General features: G+C 38.3%; 2 protein-coding genes across 3 annotated transcripts in view; one reads left to right on the top strand and one right to left on the bottom strand.

The window, feature by feature from the left end:
- Nucleotides 1-3,573, bottom strand: part of camkmt (calmodulin-lysine N-methyltransferase) — a 131,596-nt gene extending 128,023 nt beyond the window's left edge. Inside the window, exons 1-3 of the mRNA XM_061745108.1 lie at nt 3,226-3,573; nt 714-892; nt 300-364 (exon numbers count right to left, since the gene is read on the bottom strand). Coding sequence (XP_061601092.1) covers nt 300-364; nt 714-892; nt 3,226-3,507 — 526 coding nt within the window. The 5' untranslated portion in view covers nt 3,508-3,573. The remainder of the gene's footprint in view (nt 1-299; nt 365-713; nt 893-3,225) is intronic.
- Nucleotides 3,574-3,741: 168 nt separating this feature from the next.
- On the top strand, nt 3,742-14,755 carry prepl (prolyl endopeptidase like). Of its 2 annotated transcripts, none has more exons than XM_061744937.1 (15): nt 3,742-4,095; nt 4,988-5,116; nt 5,342-5,408; nt 6,076-6,268; nt 6,387-6,475; nt 6,595-6,721; nt 6,796-7,012; nt 7,547-7,738; nt 8,480-8,692; nt 9,444-9,619; nt 9,894-10,110; nt 10,230-10,379; nt 11,403-11,529; nt 13,441-13,529; nt 14,505-14,755. In XM_061744937.1, the coding sequence occupies exons 1-15, from the start codon at nt 3,967-3,969 to the stop codon at nt 14,580-14,582; spliced, it is 2,193 nt and encodes a 730-aa protein (XP_061600921.1). In that variant the 5' UTR covers nt 3,742-3,966; the 3' UTR covers nt 14,583-14,755. The 2 variants fall into 2 exon arrangements, with proteins under 2 accessions (XP_061600921.1, XP_061600920.1); XM_061744936.1 differs by having other exon boundaries at nt 6,384-6,475.
- The last annotated feature ends 9 nt before the right edge of the window (nt 14,756-14,764 follow it).

Below are 14,764 nucleotides of genomic sequence, written 5' to 3'. Positions count from 1 at the left end.
CAAAAACTCTAAGAGGCCCCAAATTAATGCCAAGAGATAAAAAAGATGAAGATAATTGCACAGACGTTTGAGGAAGTGGGTAACGGACAAAGAAGCACACAAAAAATATACACATCCATTCACAGAAGTCTGAAATCCATGCATGCCCATATGTATCTCGAATAAAAGCAAAGACATTCAAAAAATGTTTAAAAAAGAAATCCAGTTCATATATCCAGCTCTATGCGAACAGATTCACACACATGCTTTCAATGACTTTGTACTAAAGTAACAACAGTTAAGTTGAATCATATACTTACAGACGTTGCCAGTGTTGTCAAAACTGTTGAGCACTTCATTTACTCTAAGAGGTCCCAGGTTATCTCTAAGAAATGGAAAGATATCAGTATGGATACACAGCAGACTGTGGACAAGCATAGTACTTTTTGACACCTATAAAAACCTAAATAGGAAAAATTGTTTTATACTTTCCCTACAGCACCATTAGCTAAAACAAATTACATTTCAGTTATGTAGTTTAGTATTTTATGGACACATCTCTCTAATTATACGGTTTGTAGAACTTCCTTTTGCATATATCTTGACAAAATCCAATACTGTGTGATAACTGATCACACAAAAGCAACAAGACATTGTAAAAATCTGGAATTTGTTCAACATGGATTTTAAAATTATTTGTGGAGTGTGTGTGAACTTGAACCAAGTATGAATACCTGAGTAAGGCACTGTACTCAGGGGAGCAGACACTTCTGTACTCCACCCACTGGTCATCTGAGGTATCACTGGCATCTTGTGTCGGAAGATTTGTCCTACTGAAAAGGTCAAATGTGGAGAATCTGCGAACAGACACCTGTTTGATCTCAGGACTGTCTGCCTGCTTCTGACGCAACACCTGTGACAGCAGTAAAGGAGAACTGATTTATTTTGCATCTTCAAAAAAAAAAAACTACATTACATTAATTGTAATTTCTCAAAGCTGTGAAGTATAAACATTTACAGAATAAGGCAGCCATGCTTACAGTTTTGGTTATGCTGCTTTTAAAAGACAAACCTGGATTTCTTTTTATTTATTTTTTTAAGAAAAAAAAGTCCTAAAATTCATCATGAGAAAATAATTGATTATAAGTGCGCAAACTGAACTTGTTGTCTTACTCTGTAAAGTGCCTTGATATTACTTTTCTCGTGAATTGGTGCTATGTAAATACATGTAAATAAACCACTGATTTTCTTCATGTAGAGTCAATTTTATCCTTCAGCCAAGAGAAATGATAAATACAGATCATAAGTTGTGACAATCCTTCTGTATATTGCTTGAACATATATTTTCAAAACACTGAATGTCAACCTTAATGAAAAAAGACAGCTACAATACAGTAACAAACAAAAAATGAAAAAAAATCATGTCAAAATATTTTCCCTTTTTCACACCATGATGGCAAAGGATTAAAAACGATTAACTATACAGTATAATTGTGGATAAAAATGTCCAAGTAACATCGTTTGAGCCAAATGACGTTGACCCTATAGATACACAAACCTGCTTCTGATGAGGAAATAAAAACCCACCGAGATCAAACAACGCGTTTCAAGCTACATGGATTGCTTTTTTAACGTCATCCTAATTAGTCCATAGGCCAGACCAGATATCAGTACCACTCAAGGTGACAAAACTTGCTTATACTTTTTGAAAATATCTATGTCTTTAGATTATATTTTGGTATGATAACCCTTCCTGAGTGGCAGCTGTATCATATTTATCTGCTCATGAAGTTCAGAAAATTACATTTTAGATGCTGGTGCATATCCTGGTTTAGACTCATGTACAGGATATCGGTCAATGTTTCACAATATTGTCTTTGGTATCATTTTTAAAGGGGACCTTTTAAGCATTCATTCAAGCTAAGATGTGAATCTTTCTGACCAACATAGAAGTCACTGCAGCTCTTTAAACTATAAACAACACACATTTTTACACAATTTGTACACAAATCTTTTATCCCTGTGTCATCTTGGAACAACAGAGACACAAAATGCAAAAACTGGAATACTCACAGGACCATAAGGATTCAGGAAATGTATAATATATCCCATACTATATCATTGTTGCAGGTCATTGTGAGCCTTAAACTAGAAGAGCATCATTAGGCTCCTAGGAAACTATAACAGCCACGAGGCTAATGTCACAAACTGGTCTTTATCATGCAAATACAGGACATAAAGGACACCACAATGAGATAAGGAACCAGCTTAGTTTTATAGATAATATTATTAATATAACAATATTGTAAACAAAATTAACATCGTTATTAATGGGAATATGTCAAGATCTGATTATAGTTGGGTTATCAAGTTCTGTGTGTACTTAAGATGGTGTTAAGAAGGTTAATCAAGTACAGAATCATCACATAATGTCACTCAAACTATGATACAGCTGCCACTCAGGAAGGGTTAGTGGTATTACTGCTATTTCAACATTTAGAGTCATCACCAGAAAAATAACTTATTTGACAATTTTCACCTGTTTCAATTTTCACTTGAAATAAGTAGGAAAATCTTCCAGTGGGATTTATCCTACAAGCAAAAAAATCTTGTTCCACTGGCAGATTTTTCTGCTTATTTCAAGTGAAAATCTACTTGAAACAGGTGAAAATTGTTGTTTTTTCCAGTGATGAGTCTTGTTTTAAGTGTAATGAGATTGTTTTACTAAAATGAGACCTTTTAACTAGAGATAAGACAAATATTCTTGTTAAGATTTTGAGTTTTTTCAGTGATCCATTTTACTTATCCTGTGAAGGACAGAGTCATATTGATAAGTTCAGAAAACTGTTTTTTATTGTTGTGTTTTGATGTATTTGATGTAAGCCCAGTGGATATTTAAATCTTACAGAAGGCTGCATTTAACTGCTGCTATGTCATTCCTGCAGTATTTCTGCAGGTGTTTTGGTCAGTGCTATTATTTGTAATATATTATATTATTTGTAATCAGCACAAATTATCTGTCCCCATATGATAAAATCCACCATCCTCCCTGATTTTTTTTACAACTCGAGTACTGTCTACAGACAGATATTTTCAAAAATCATAAGCAAGTTTTGTCACCTTGAGGCTCTGGTCCATGGACTAAATAATTAGGACTCTGGTTTTCCATTCGAGGTTACATTTAATTCAAACGGGCTTCAATGTGACGACAGTTTCACGTAAAGGCCGTGTAAAAGCGTTATTAACCTGTTTCAGCAGAGTCCACCTGGCCCGGGCCACATCATTAACGAGAGGCATCCCTCCCCGGGAGAAGCGGGCGTCCTCCCCGCAGGTGTCTGCCTCCCTGCTCCCCCCCAGAGGCGGCCACGGCTCTGCCTCCCTCTGCTCCGCAGCGCCGGTCGAGTCCCTATCCATGCTGTCGGTGAAATTATAACTACAAAATAAAGCTGGAACACAAAAAACCCTATCTGTACAGCTTTCACAGTTACCGGTATCAATGTGGTACAAAAATACAAAAGGCACATTCATTTAAAAACAAAAAAAAATGCAGAAATGATCGCCGCTTCGCCTGGACTAAAATCACCTGTTACATGCTACTTCCGTACACTTATGACTTTCCAGACAATAATAATGTATTGCCGAAATGATGATCTTCGATTACTAGTTGCCTTACATCGGCTAGGTTGATCATGTTCGATTGTTCTGGCCTGCCGTTGTCGCCTACGTCATCAGGCCGGCTTTGTTTAGGAAATAGTCGAGACACGTGTCTGACAGGGGGTGTTGAAAACCTTTCAAATGTTTTATTGTTAATTTACATAGAAACAAAACATGTTAGAAGTTAAAATGAGAGGCGTTTAATGTCGTTAATATGGCTGCCACTACCTGGAAAAACAGTTAGCTTACTGACACCCCGTAAATATTGCTATTAGTGTGATTATGTGGGAGTTTTTAACCATGTAGCTCAAGTTTAACCCATACATTTTTGTAATGGCTGTTTTGTCCTTTCTGATGAGTTCGTCGGCTCGTCTAGGGGTTTTCCGTACACATTTCTGGGAGCTCGCAGTTTGCAAACGGCAAACATGGTTGTCCCTTTCAGTTCTGCGTTTTTGCACATCGGTAAGGATGCTCAGGGAGCGTTACGTTTTGGTGTTTTTCTTTTACATTATTAATTGTAAGGAGCGTTAATGTCCGTGTTCCCCTATTTAGTGTTGAAGATAACATGTGTGTTCTCCTGTTAAAGTTACTTACAGTTTTGGTGTCTGGATGCTAAGGTGGTTCATTATTGAAAGCAGGTTCTCCTCGCAACAACTGTTCTTGTATCAAGTTAAGCCTGAATTATGGTTCTGCGTTAAATCGACGCAGACCCTTGCCGTACGTTACGCGTCGCCGCGGAACCTACTGCGTAGGGTCTGCGTTGGTGTAACGCGGAACCATAAATCAGCCTTTACCCTCCAGATCCTGGGGCTGAAACTGACCCCCTTGTGGATGTGGCCTGTATAAATACCAGTTCATTGTTTCTGCCCTTTTTAAATATTTACATTCAAATTGTTCTAACTTTAAGAAAATTGACTCAAGACTCGTAATGTCAACTGAAAGCATTTATGTTAGTGAGACTAGTTGAATTAAACTTAGAAAAATACATTTGGCATTCTTATTACATGCAACAAAAGTAGACTTAACATATACCTCTGTATTTTTGTTGCCTTTTTTTTATCCATTCGTTTATTTATTTAACCAACCGAAGATGTAGACACACAATATTGCCGACCTCCAAGCATTTGAAAAAGGTTGTTACAAAATTTGAACTTTTTTTTTTTTTTTTACAGCTTTGCTCAAATAAAGATAAGAGCTAAGCTACACATCCGTTTCTAATTAATTTTGCATCTATTGGTTCACTGTTTAGTCCCCATGAGCAGGGAATGAGGCACAGGTAGAACAGTGTATGTTACTATACGTTTACAGTCCTATCAGTTCTTCACACAATATTCTAAAAATGTTTTTATTTCAGGAAACTTCTGTTTCATCAGCCAATCATTTTGGTTCTGGTACTGAGAGATATAAGGATTTGCAGAAGTATTTTATCAAGAAACTAAAGGCAACATATCGCAGGTTCTCCAATATATATAATCCCTCAATGGTAAGGCCTGCTGTCTTTTCTCATTTCTTTATTTGTGAATTTCCACAACATTATATTATATTGTAAGAAGCATTTTAATATCAAACATTTTCTTCAGTGTCCCTTGTTTACCTGTTAAAAATAGAAAGTGAATTTTATAAAATGTTAATGGCCCGGAACAGTCTATAAAAAAGTTTTAGGTAGTCAACATTATTTTTACTATACTTTTCATTTAATTTGTCACAGGTCTGTGGACATCACCACATGTACTTCATTGAAGATGATGGGATCTACAGAATAGACAAAAGAGGAAGTAAGCAGAAAACACAACTGTAATATATCTTTTAATTTTATCAATCAAATAAAATGCATGACTCAGCTATAGAAATAGACATGAGAAAAGTTTTTTTTTTTAAATATTCACTGATGTACATTTTAAGATTTGTTGAAAACAGCATGCCATATTATTATCATTATTATTTATTTACTTATTAACCTTTATTTAACCAGGGAAAGAAACTGTTGATATTTAAGATCTCTTTTTCAAGAGTGCCCTGGGCAAGACTGGCAGCAGTCAAGAGCACAAGAGTTACATAACACATATAATAAGAATATATGTGAAATATGGAGAGAAGCACCACAAATCAACAACGTCATCATAGACTGCCAACATTAAGGTCTAAAATCTAGATCTATTTCAGACCTTTTAAATGTTTCAAAGGACATCATTGCTGATGGTTGTCGGTCAGCATCAACATATCAGCAGTCACTGGAAACCAAAATAGTTACTCAGTTCTTAACTTACTTGTTATATCAGGAGGATCAGACTTTTACTTGAATTCATTTTCAGCAGTAGGCTATATAAACCTCTTCCGATGTCTAATTTTGTTTTAATTTTCTTGAACACGATTAAATAAGAGGCTAACAGACTCTTCAGCTTGTTTGAAAGACTAATTTATCTTAATTCTTCCAATTTGTAGATGAACAGAAACCAGAGCTGGTGCTAGATTTAGAGCAAGTATCAAGAGAGCACCATAAGACAAAGCAAAGTAAAGACAGTAAAGAGAGGATACAGATGTTTCAGTGGACAGTCCAGAGACTACGTCTGTCTCCGCGAGAAAAATACCTCGCTGCAACATTGAAATGTAGTCACAGTCATAGAGAAGAACTGAGGTAAGTTAACATAAACAAGTACAAAATGAATGCTTTTTATTTTGCCGCATGTGTTTATAAGAATTTGACTGTTTAATTTAGTGAAGGACTAAATTAATCATTTGTTTTGATCAAGAAGATGTGTGGTTGTGAGACTTGGAGAGGAACATTTTCCTCATCTGGATTCCCAACATGTCGTAATCACCCTGGAGAAGGTCTTAAGCTTCGGTAAGGTTTTTAAATCATTTTCACATGTAAACACACATGTATTGCAATGGTGCTACAAGTAACAGAGGTTTATGTGAAATAAAAGTGTAATAGTGTTTATGCTTGTACTCATGATGAAGAATGGGCCACAGATGAAGTCCTGTTTTACACAACTCTAGAAGGTCTACGTTCCAGGGAAGTGTTTCGTCTGGACCTGACGTCCAGTGGAAACAGGTTGACTCCTGTGTATGAGGAAGCTCAGCCTGAGTAGGTAAAAATGATGGCGTGTAATTGTCTTGACCAGTAAACCGTCTCTCAACGAAACTGCCACGTTTCTCCAGCATGTTTGTGGAGGTTGCCCTGTCCAGAGACAGACGTGTCCTGACCATCAACTGCAGCAGCAGGACCGGCTCAGAGGTGCTGCTAAGCAATGTGCAAACATCCCATTTCGAGCCTTTTGTTGTTCAGCCTCGGAAGCCGGAGCTTCTGTACTATGTGGAGCACTGGAGAGGATGGCTTGTTATCCTGGCTAATACCGGGCCAGGACAAGAATATCAGGTAAAGTTTTCTACACCATTAACAGGATGAATAGGTACACAAAGACACTGCTCACAACTATAATTGCACATTATCACAAACATTGTTTTGAAAAATGCAGAAACATTATGTATTTTGAAAGTGTCCATCATCTCATGTATGCTCTGGTTGAGGCTTGGCAGACGTGTACGTACAATACAGGAAAAGTCATAAGACTTTTTTTCTTTTGTTGCTGACTCATGTTTGGCTCAGAATGTTCTCACACAACAATATGTCATACATTAAAACTATATTTAAAGGCCTCTGTACTTTGGCATTTTTTAATTTTCCAAACATACAGTTTTAAGTGGCAAAAGTTTGTCCTTACATTAAACACAGTGTGGTATTTCAAAGGGAATCAACATTATAGTTCAGTTTTTGACAAATGTAAAGAAAGTTTTTTTTCTTAACTCTTAACATTTGGTATAAATTAAACATTGAAAGAGCTAGTTTGTATTCTGATTTCACATGTGTCACTTTTTCAAGCAAATTGTGATTCTTCTTCTTTCTTACTAGGTGTTGCGGACCCCGATCTCAGAACCATCCATGGCCTCTTGGGTGTCGTTGTTCAGGCCTGGTCCTGGCATGGCTATCAAAGACATGGATGTAGTTGGAGATCACTGTGTGCTGGTTGTGAGAACACCAGCTAATGAACTCAGTCTGACTGTGGTTCCTCTGACCCATCCCAGGGAAACCTACACCGTGGAGGTCAGTATGGGCGTGGTATAGGGCTGGGCGATATATCGAGATTTTAATATATATCGATATATTTTCAAACGTGATATGGTACGAAACAATATCGTTTATATCGATTTAAAAAAAAAAAAAAAAAAAATATGATTTTGATATAGCTTATTTTGTGACAAATTGACTTGAATGGTTTTATTTGAGATTTGCACAAATGTTGCACAACTGTCAACCTCAGTGGAAAATTCTGCCTGTTACTGTCTACATTGTATTAATTGCACAGTGTATTTTAATTTAATTGTTATGCAGGAAAGGGATATTTGTTTTATTTTATTCAAGAAGCATTTTTATTCTATATATGCAGGCAGTTTATTTTTATTTAATTTGTTTTATACATTTTGATATTGTGCAGACCTCTGTTAATAAAGGTACCTGTGTGACATTTGGCACGAGGCTTTGTATTAAAACTGACAGTTTTTTTAAGGGTTTGCCTCAGAAAAAAATGAAGCTAACAGAGATGCTATGCTATAATGCTTTGGGGGAAACCCCAATTATGGCACAGAAAAAATATCGATATATATCGAGTATCGCCATTTAGCTAGAAAATATCGAGATATGACTTTTGGTCCATATCGCCCAGCCCTAGCGTGGTAGGAAAACTCCGTTTGAGCTTGCTTGCTCTTAGTCCTGTTGCCTTATATTTTGATCTCATATCTTACTTTTCTTTATGCTCTTTACTGTTCTTTTCCCCTCATGCCCAAGCTTCCTGTCTGGGCTTGTGCCATAGAAACCAAAAGTTCAGGTTTGGCAGACCAACAAAATGGGTTAAAGTTCCTGATTTCATCACCAGTTCATGAGCCGATGCCCTACTGTCTGTATCCTGAGAATGGACTCCTTTTATCAGAATTTGGAAACGGGTCCACTGCAGAGAAGGAAGCCGAGTATATCACCACACGCTTTGAAGCCTGCAGCCAAGTAAGAGCACTTGATCTATATGACCTGTTCATCTGCACTGAAACGTGTTCAGATGGGAGATAAGTAATATGGTGCAAGACTCAAGTATCCACTGATGAAGCTTTACAGCACCACCATTATAGATCTACTGTACACCATACACAGCAAGACAAATGAGTCATGCACATAATTAATTTATTAGACTTGTTTTAAACTTTAAAGGGGACCTATTATGGCACCTAATACCTATTTTAAACAGGCCTTGAATGTCTTAAAAACAAGTTTTTGATTGTTTTTGCTAAATAAATTAGAAATTCAGCCTCTGAGCCATGTCTTTATCTTCCCATTCTCTAACCTCATTATCTATGCGGGATTCTGAGTGGGCGGGGCTATGATAATGAGGCACTGTGCTGATTGGCTGCCTGAATGACGCGATACACCGCTACGAAAAAATGGCGTAAGCTCCGGCCGGCGGAGTTAGTTGTGGGCGTGGTTTCACACATCGGAGTCCAACCTATGTAAATCACATTTTAGTTACGTAACGAAAGGGAGCAGAATCTGAACGGCTCGTAGAAGCCACATCACACTGGATGGCTCATCCGGGCGGCTGTACAGACACTGCAGAATTTGGTTGCTTTCCTCCTTCTCTGAGTTGGCAGGCTGAGGGGAGACCACTTTATATATGTTAAAGCAAGAAAAACTTGTTTTTCATAATACAGTGGGTCCCCTTTAAAGTAATCTTATCCCTGTACTCCGTTTCTATCCCCTGTAGGATGGTACGTTGGTGCCAGTGACCCTCTTTCATGTGGTTCCTGTAGAGGGTCTGAGACAAGCTCCTTTGCTGGTCCATGTATACGGAGCTTACGGCAGAGATCTCAACATGGAGTTCCGCCCAGAGAAAAGACTGATGTTGGAGCAGGGCTGGGCGCTGGCCTACTGTCACATCAGGTAACATGCCACCTGACTGACAATTAAGGGCTATTATACACCAAACAGTGAAGAACCAGTCCACTGCTGCATCTCCTCATATCACCAGACCCTGAGGAAAAAAAAAAGGCTGGGAGCTGTGATTTAAATCTGTGCAAGAGGATGTATACTGTGGTCACCTCCTAGTTGCTGCAGGAAACTAAAAATGCTGGGAAATTGACATTAAGAGTGGAATTATAAGGATTTCTTTTCTATGAAATGAAGTGAATGTGGCCTTTACTTTTTTACCCTTTAGAGGTGGAGGGGAGCGCGGCCTCTCTTGGCAGAGACAAGGCCGCGTGGAAGGGAAGCAAAGGGGAGTGGACGACCTCCAAGCGTGTCTCCATCATCTTTTTTCCTTGGGAATCTCTTCTCCTTCACTCACCGCCCTTACAGCCTGCAGTGCTGGAGCTGTGCCAGTTGGAGCACTGTGCAATGGACACCCAAACATGATGCAGGCTGTCACACTGCAGGTAAGATGTTGAAAGGCAGATTAGTAAACCCAGCAGGTGCTGAATGATAAACTGGGTCGCTGTATTAATTGCACCTCAGGTCTTAATTGTGAGACGACTAACACTTTTTCTTCATTCAGGCTCCTTTTCTGGATGTGTTGGGAACGATGGAGGATCACAGCCAGCCTCTAACTTTAGAGGACAGAGATGAATGGGGAGACCCGGTGGGAAACCCGGAGCACAGAGACATCATCAGTTCCTACTGCCCCCTTCACAACATTACTCCAAAGGTTTGGAATAGAAAGTTAACAAAGTAAATCCAAACATGTAGCCACAGTGTCTTTTTAAACCCAATTCAAATCATTAAGACTCATATTATAGATCAAAGCACTTTGTTAATTACTGGTGAAACAACAGTTTAGTCCCATGTAGGGCTGTTCGATTTTGCCCAAAAATAAAATCTCGATTTTTTTCTCTCAAAATTCGATTTTCGATTACGATTACGATTATTTTGTGAATTGACAAAAGGCAAAGAAATGATTTCAAATATGCTGTTTTTTTATTGAACATTTGCCCCATTGGGCTTTAAGTGCAAACTTTGCTCTTATTAAACCAAAAATGAATGAATAAAGTGCAAAACTCTGTAAAATAAGTTGAAAAAAAGTTTTAAAAAATATAATAAAATATAAAGTTTATCTTTATAAAAAAAAATCAGCAAATCAGCACTTGCAAATATACAGTACGGTAAGTTATATTTCCAATTAAATAAAACAAGACATTTTCTAATTAAACTAAACTGGGTCTTTGCATGCTAAATAATAATGCAACCCATGAAGGAGGTAGAGGTGTGTAATGTCAGTCATTACATTTGCTATTCACATTTGCAAGTTTTTTGCAAGGAACACGAGCCGGTCTACCGCATCTGGCTTGAGGGATGCCCGGTGGCGTGTTACAACGCCCCCTCCTACACTAAAGAGCCTCTCCGATGGGGCACTTGTCGCAGGTATTGAGAGGTATTTCCAGCAATCATTAATATGGTATCAATCATAAATATGTGTGCAGACATGGTAAAAAAAAAAAAAAAAAAAAAAAAAATTTGAAAAATCGATTTTACGATTTTCACATTTTAACATCGTTCTAATTACATAATCGCGATTACGATTTAAAATCGATTAATCGAACAGCCCTAGTCCCATGTCTCACTGATGATTTAAGGACATTGTAGAAAATAAATATTTGATTAGGTTTAATTCACTTCTAATAAGCATCGTAATGAAATAGTCTATTATTTTGTTTGCATTTGTGTGAAACAGCACTACCCATCGATCCTGCTGACAGCCTACAGTGATGATCCCAGGGTTCCTCTGGCAGGCGTCCTTAAATACACTGAACGTCTGAAGACAGCCATCCATACGTACTCAAGTGTTAGACCAATATCAGGTACTGCCACATCTACACCTGGACATTTGTTGACTGTAGATGCATTCACTTTATAAACAAAACAAAGCCACTTACAAGTGAAGAAACATTGATCATCTTCTCAAAATGCAATACTGTGAGTCGTTGGATGTTATTTTGACACTGTTGGACAGAAGAGTTTATGGTTTGCTTCAGGAGAGGAAGCCATGTTCAGGTACTCGGGAATGTTACTGCAAAATATGCTCAGATCCTGTTTCTGCTTTTGGCTTGTAGAATAGGGCCAAACATCTCCAATTTGGTCTTATCTCCAAAGAATATTGTTTCAGAGATTTATTCTTTTGTTTGGTTAGATGCAGCCTTGCTAACCCTATAAGCTGTGCAAAGAGCCTTACTGTTTTTAGAGAGAAGAGACTCTCCTGGAAATCTTTCCAAACAAGCCACAAATGTGCAGTGTGTTTATGGTTGTACAATTCTATACCTCGAACTGTGGTATCTGAGATGCAGCTCTTTTATTTATATATATCTGATATTATTTTATTTATGCCATTTCTCAGAGGATTGTCTGTTCTGACCTTGGAACGAACTTACTGGCACATCCGGATCTGGAAATATTGGCAGCTGTCTTGAATTTTATCCACTGAATAATCTTTCTCACTCTGGAATGATGATGTCCCTTTTTTTGTTCATCATTTTTTTTCACTTTTTTTGCTCACCTAAAATTATTGCTGATGTTTTTCCTCCTTGGCATTATGTGAACATAAACCTGAAAGCACCTGCTGCCAGAACTACTGGTATTATAGATCTGCTCACATGTGTTGATGACCAGTTAATCAAGCACATTTGCAGAACTCAGTTTCTACTGTAGTTTTTTTTATTTATTTTTTTACCAGTGTATTGTAAAGTGGTTTTGTTACATGTCAACTGCAGCATTGAAAATTTTATGAGTGATCCGGGGAACCCAGAGCATGTGAGGATGCAAACATCAAAAACCAGGGTGCATTTGTGAAGACAGTAGCAAACACTCAAGTGACACCACTCCCCAATGTTTCCAGCAGTGAGAACTGAGCATGTCTTGCTGTTAAGTACGCAAGTAAATACAGTAGCAACTGCGGAGAAGGTCCGGCCTTATGGCTGTATTTGTTTGTGTTTGGGTGCAATCCAGATGGGATTGTGAACATGGGTTTTATACTTGCTTTTAGATATGATTTTCCACATCACCAGAGGTTTTAATAGCTCAGGGTCATCTCCCAATAGTAGTGTCAATGTGCATGTCAGGAGAGGCAGCAGTGTGTGCTTTCAAAGTATAGCATAGGTCACCTTATGGTGAAGACGGTGTGCTTTTTTTTTGTCAGCTAATTGCTCTCATTTCCCCCGACAGGCTTTTTCTCCCTCTCACTTATAATCTTCCTACACCACATTGATGGTCCGGCTTATTTACACCCTCTCTCTCGTTTCTGCCGCCTCTCTTCCCGTTTCAAATGCGCACATTATCTCTCTCCTTCACCGCCTCACACTTCAGTTGTTCATGCACACACGCTGGGCAGCTTCAATGTCTGTGTATATGTGTAAATGTCTCCCTGATCTGTCTCTCTGTTCTCCAGAGTCTTTGATAAAGTGCTGATGGCATAGACACATCCAGGCGGGTGGGGGCAGGCCCATTAGCATGGTGAAGAGATAGTGTATCAGAGCAAGAGATTAGGACTCCACAGACTGGGAGCTGTCAAGGTCAAGACCGCACTTGTGAAACAGTCCATACCACAGAGACAAGGGAGGGGGATAATATAGAGTGGGTTGAAATGGGGAGGGGCAATATCAGATGGAAGAAAGAATGAAAGAATAAGAGGAGAGATGATTTTGGTCAAGTGGACAAAGAGAGGAGGAACACAATAAGAAGAGATAAATGTCTTCATTTTGTCTCCCTCTTTCTTTTAGACCATAAACCTGCACCAAACATAGTTCTGAACATCCAACCTGGAGAAAATCATCTTGGACCAGAAGACTTTGAACAGATGCTTGAAGAGGTAAGAAATTCTCCTGAGATAAACAGGTTCATAAAAAGCAGATCAGTATTTGTTTACCAGGTTTTTTTTTTAGGTATTTCTTTTTAGATCTAGCAAATATGCACATAATTCCACTGAGAAGACACAGTGATGCTGCTCAGATTGTTTTTAAAGAGTTTTACCAGGATCTCACACACACATTGATATGCAATGTGGTTTTCAAACAGCAGAAATCAGGTGAATGGAAATTGTTCTTTTCACTTTGCATCATGTTCATGTCGACTTAATATCATCAAGCCCAAATGTTTTCTACAGTAAACATCAGGCAGAGCTACTCCATCACCTGACAAATGTAGTCCATTAGTGTTACATAGTGTTACACAGTGGTACGCCGTCTACAGGCTGTTCAGAATGCAGCAGCTCGCCTTCTGCAAGAAAAAAACTAAAGGCCCGATCACATCACTCCTGTGCTGGCCTGTGTGCACCGACTTCCTGTATGTTTTAGGGTCCTTTTTAGATTTTATCGTTTGTTTTTAAGTGCTTCAGAGACACACGACACCGTATCTATGTGAACTTCTGAAACCTCACACTCCAGCTACAGCAGTGAGTTCTACTGCTGGAGGTTCCCAGATCCAGACTGAAAAACAGAGGCGATAGAGCGACATCAGAGCTGCTAACAGCCTCGATCTTTTTAAAACCATCTCGAATACACTTTTATTCTTTAGCTTTTAGTTCTGACTGAGTGTATGTGTTTTTATTTTATTTTTATTTCTTATTTGAATTATTATGAGTCTTTTATTGCATTAGGTTTGATCCTTCTTAGCTTTGTGTCTTTATGGATATTGCACAGCACTTTGGCCAACTTTTGTTGTTTTAAATGTGCTATATAAATAAACTTTGACCTGACTTGGATAAATGTAAATGTGATGTGTTGCATTTTGAATTTACTGTACACCTTACATTTAGAAGACACTTTGTATTTTATCTCTGGCACAGGAAGCCCTCAGACTTGCATTTCTATACACCGAGCTGGGCCTTGACCCTCCACGAGCCCCACGCAAGCGGAGGAGATAACAACAAGGCTGCAGGGAGGCGGTAACAATGCTACCATTGTAGCTCAAATTTCTAAGATGACACAGTGATGCTGAAATCTAAAACCATACCTGTGAAAGTAAAAATGACACAAGTAGCAAGTTCCTCTGTTATTGTCTGCTTTATTGTGTGACTGAAGTCTTTATAGAAGAGACTCTACAGGC

Source organism: Cololabis saira, chromosome 17 (assembly GCF_033807715.1).
Source record: "Cololabis saira isolate AMF1-May2022 chromosome 17, fColSai1.1, whole genome shotgun sequence".
In the NCBI taxonomy this organism is placed as follows: Eukaryota; Metazoa; Chordata; class Actinopteri; order Beloniformes; family Belonidae; genus Cololabis; species Cololabis saira.
This window is presented reverse-complemented; position numbering and strand designations above follow the sequence as displayed.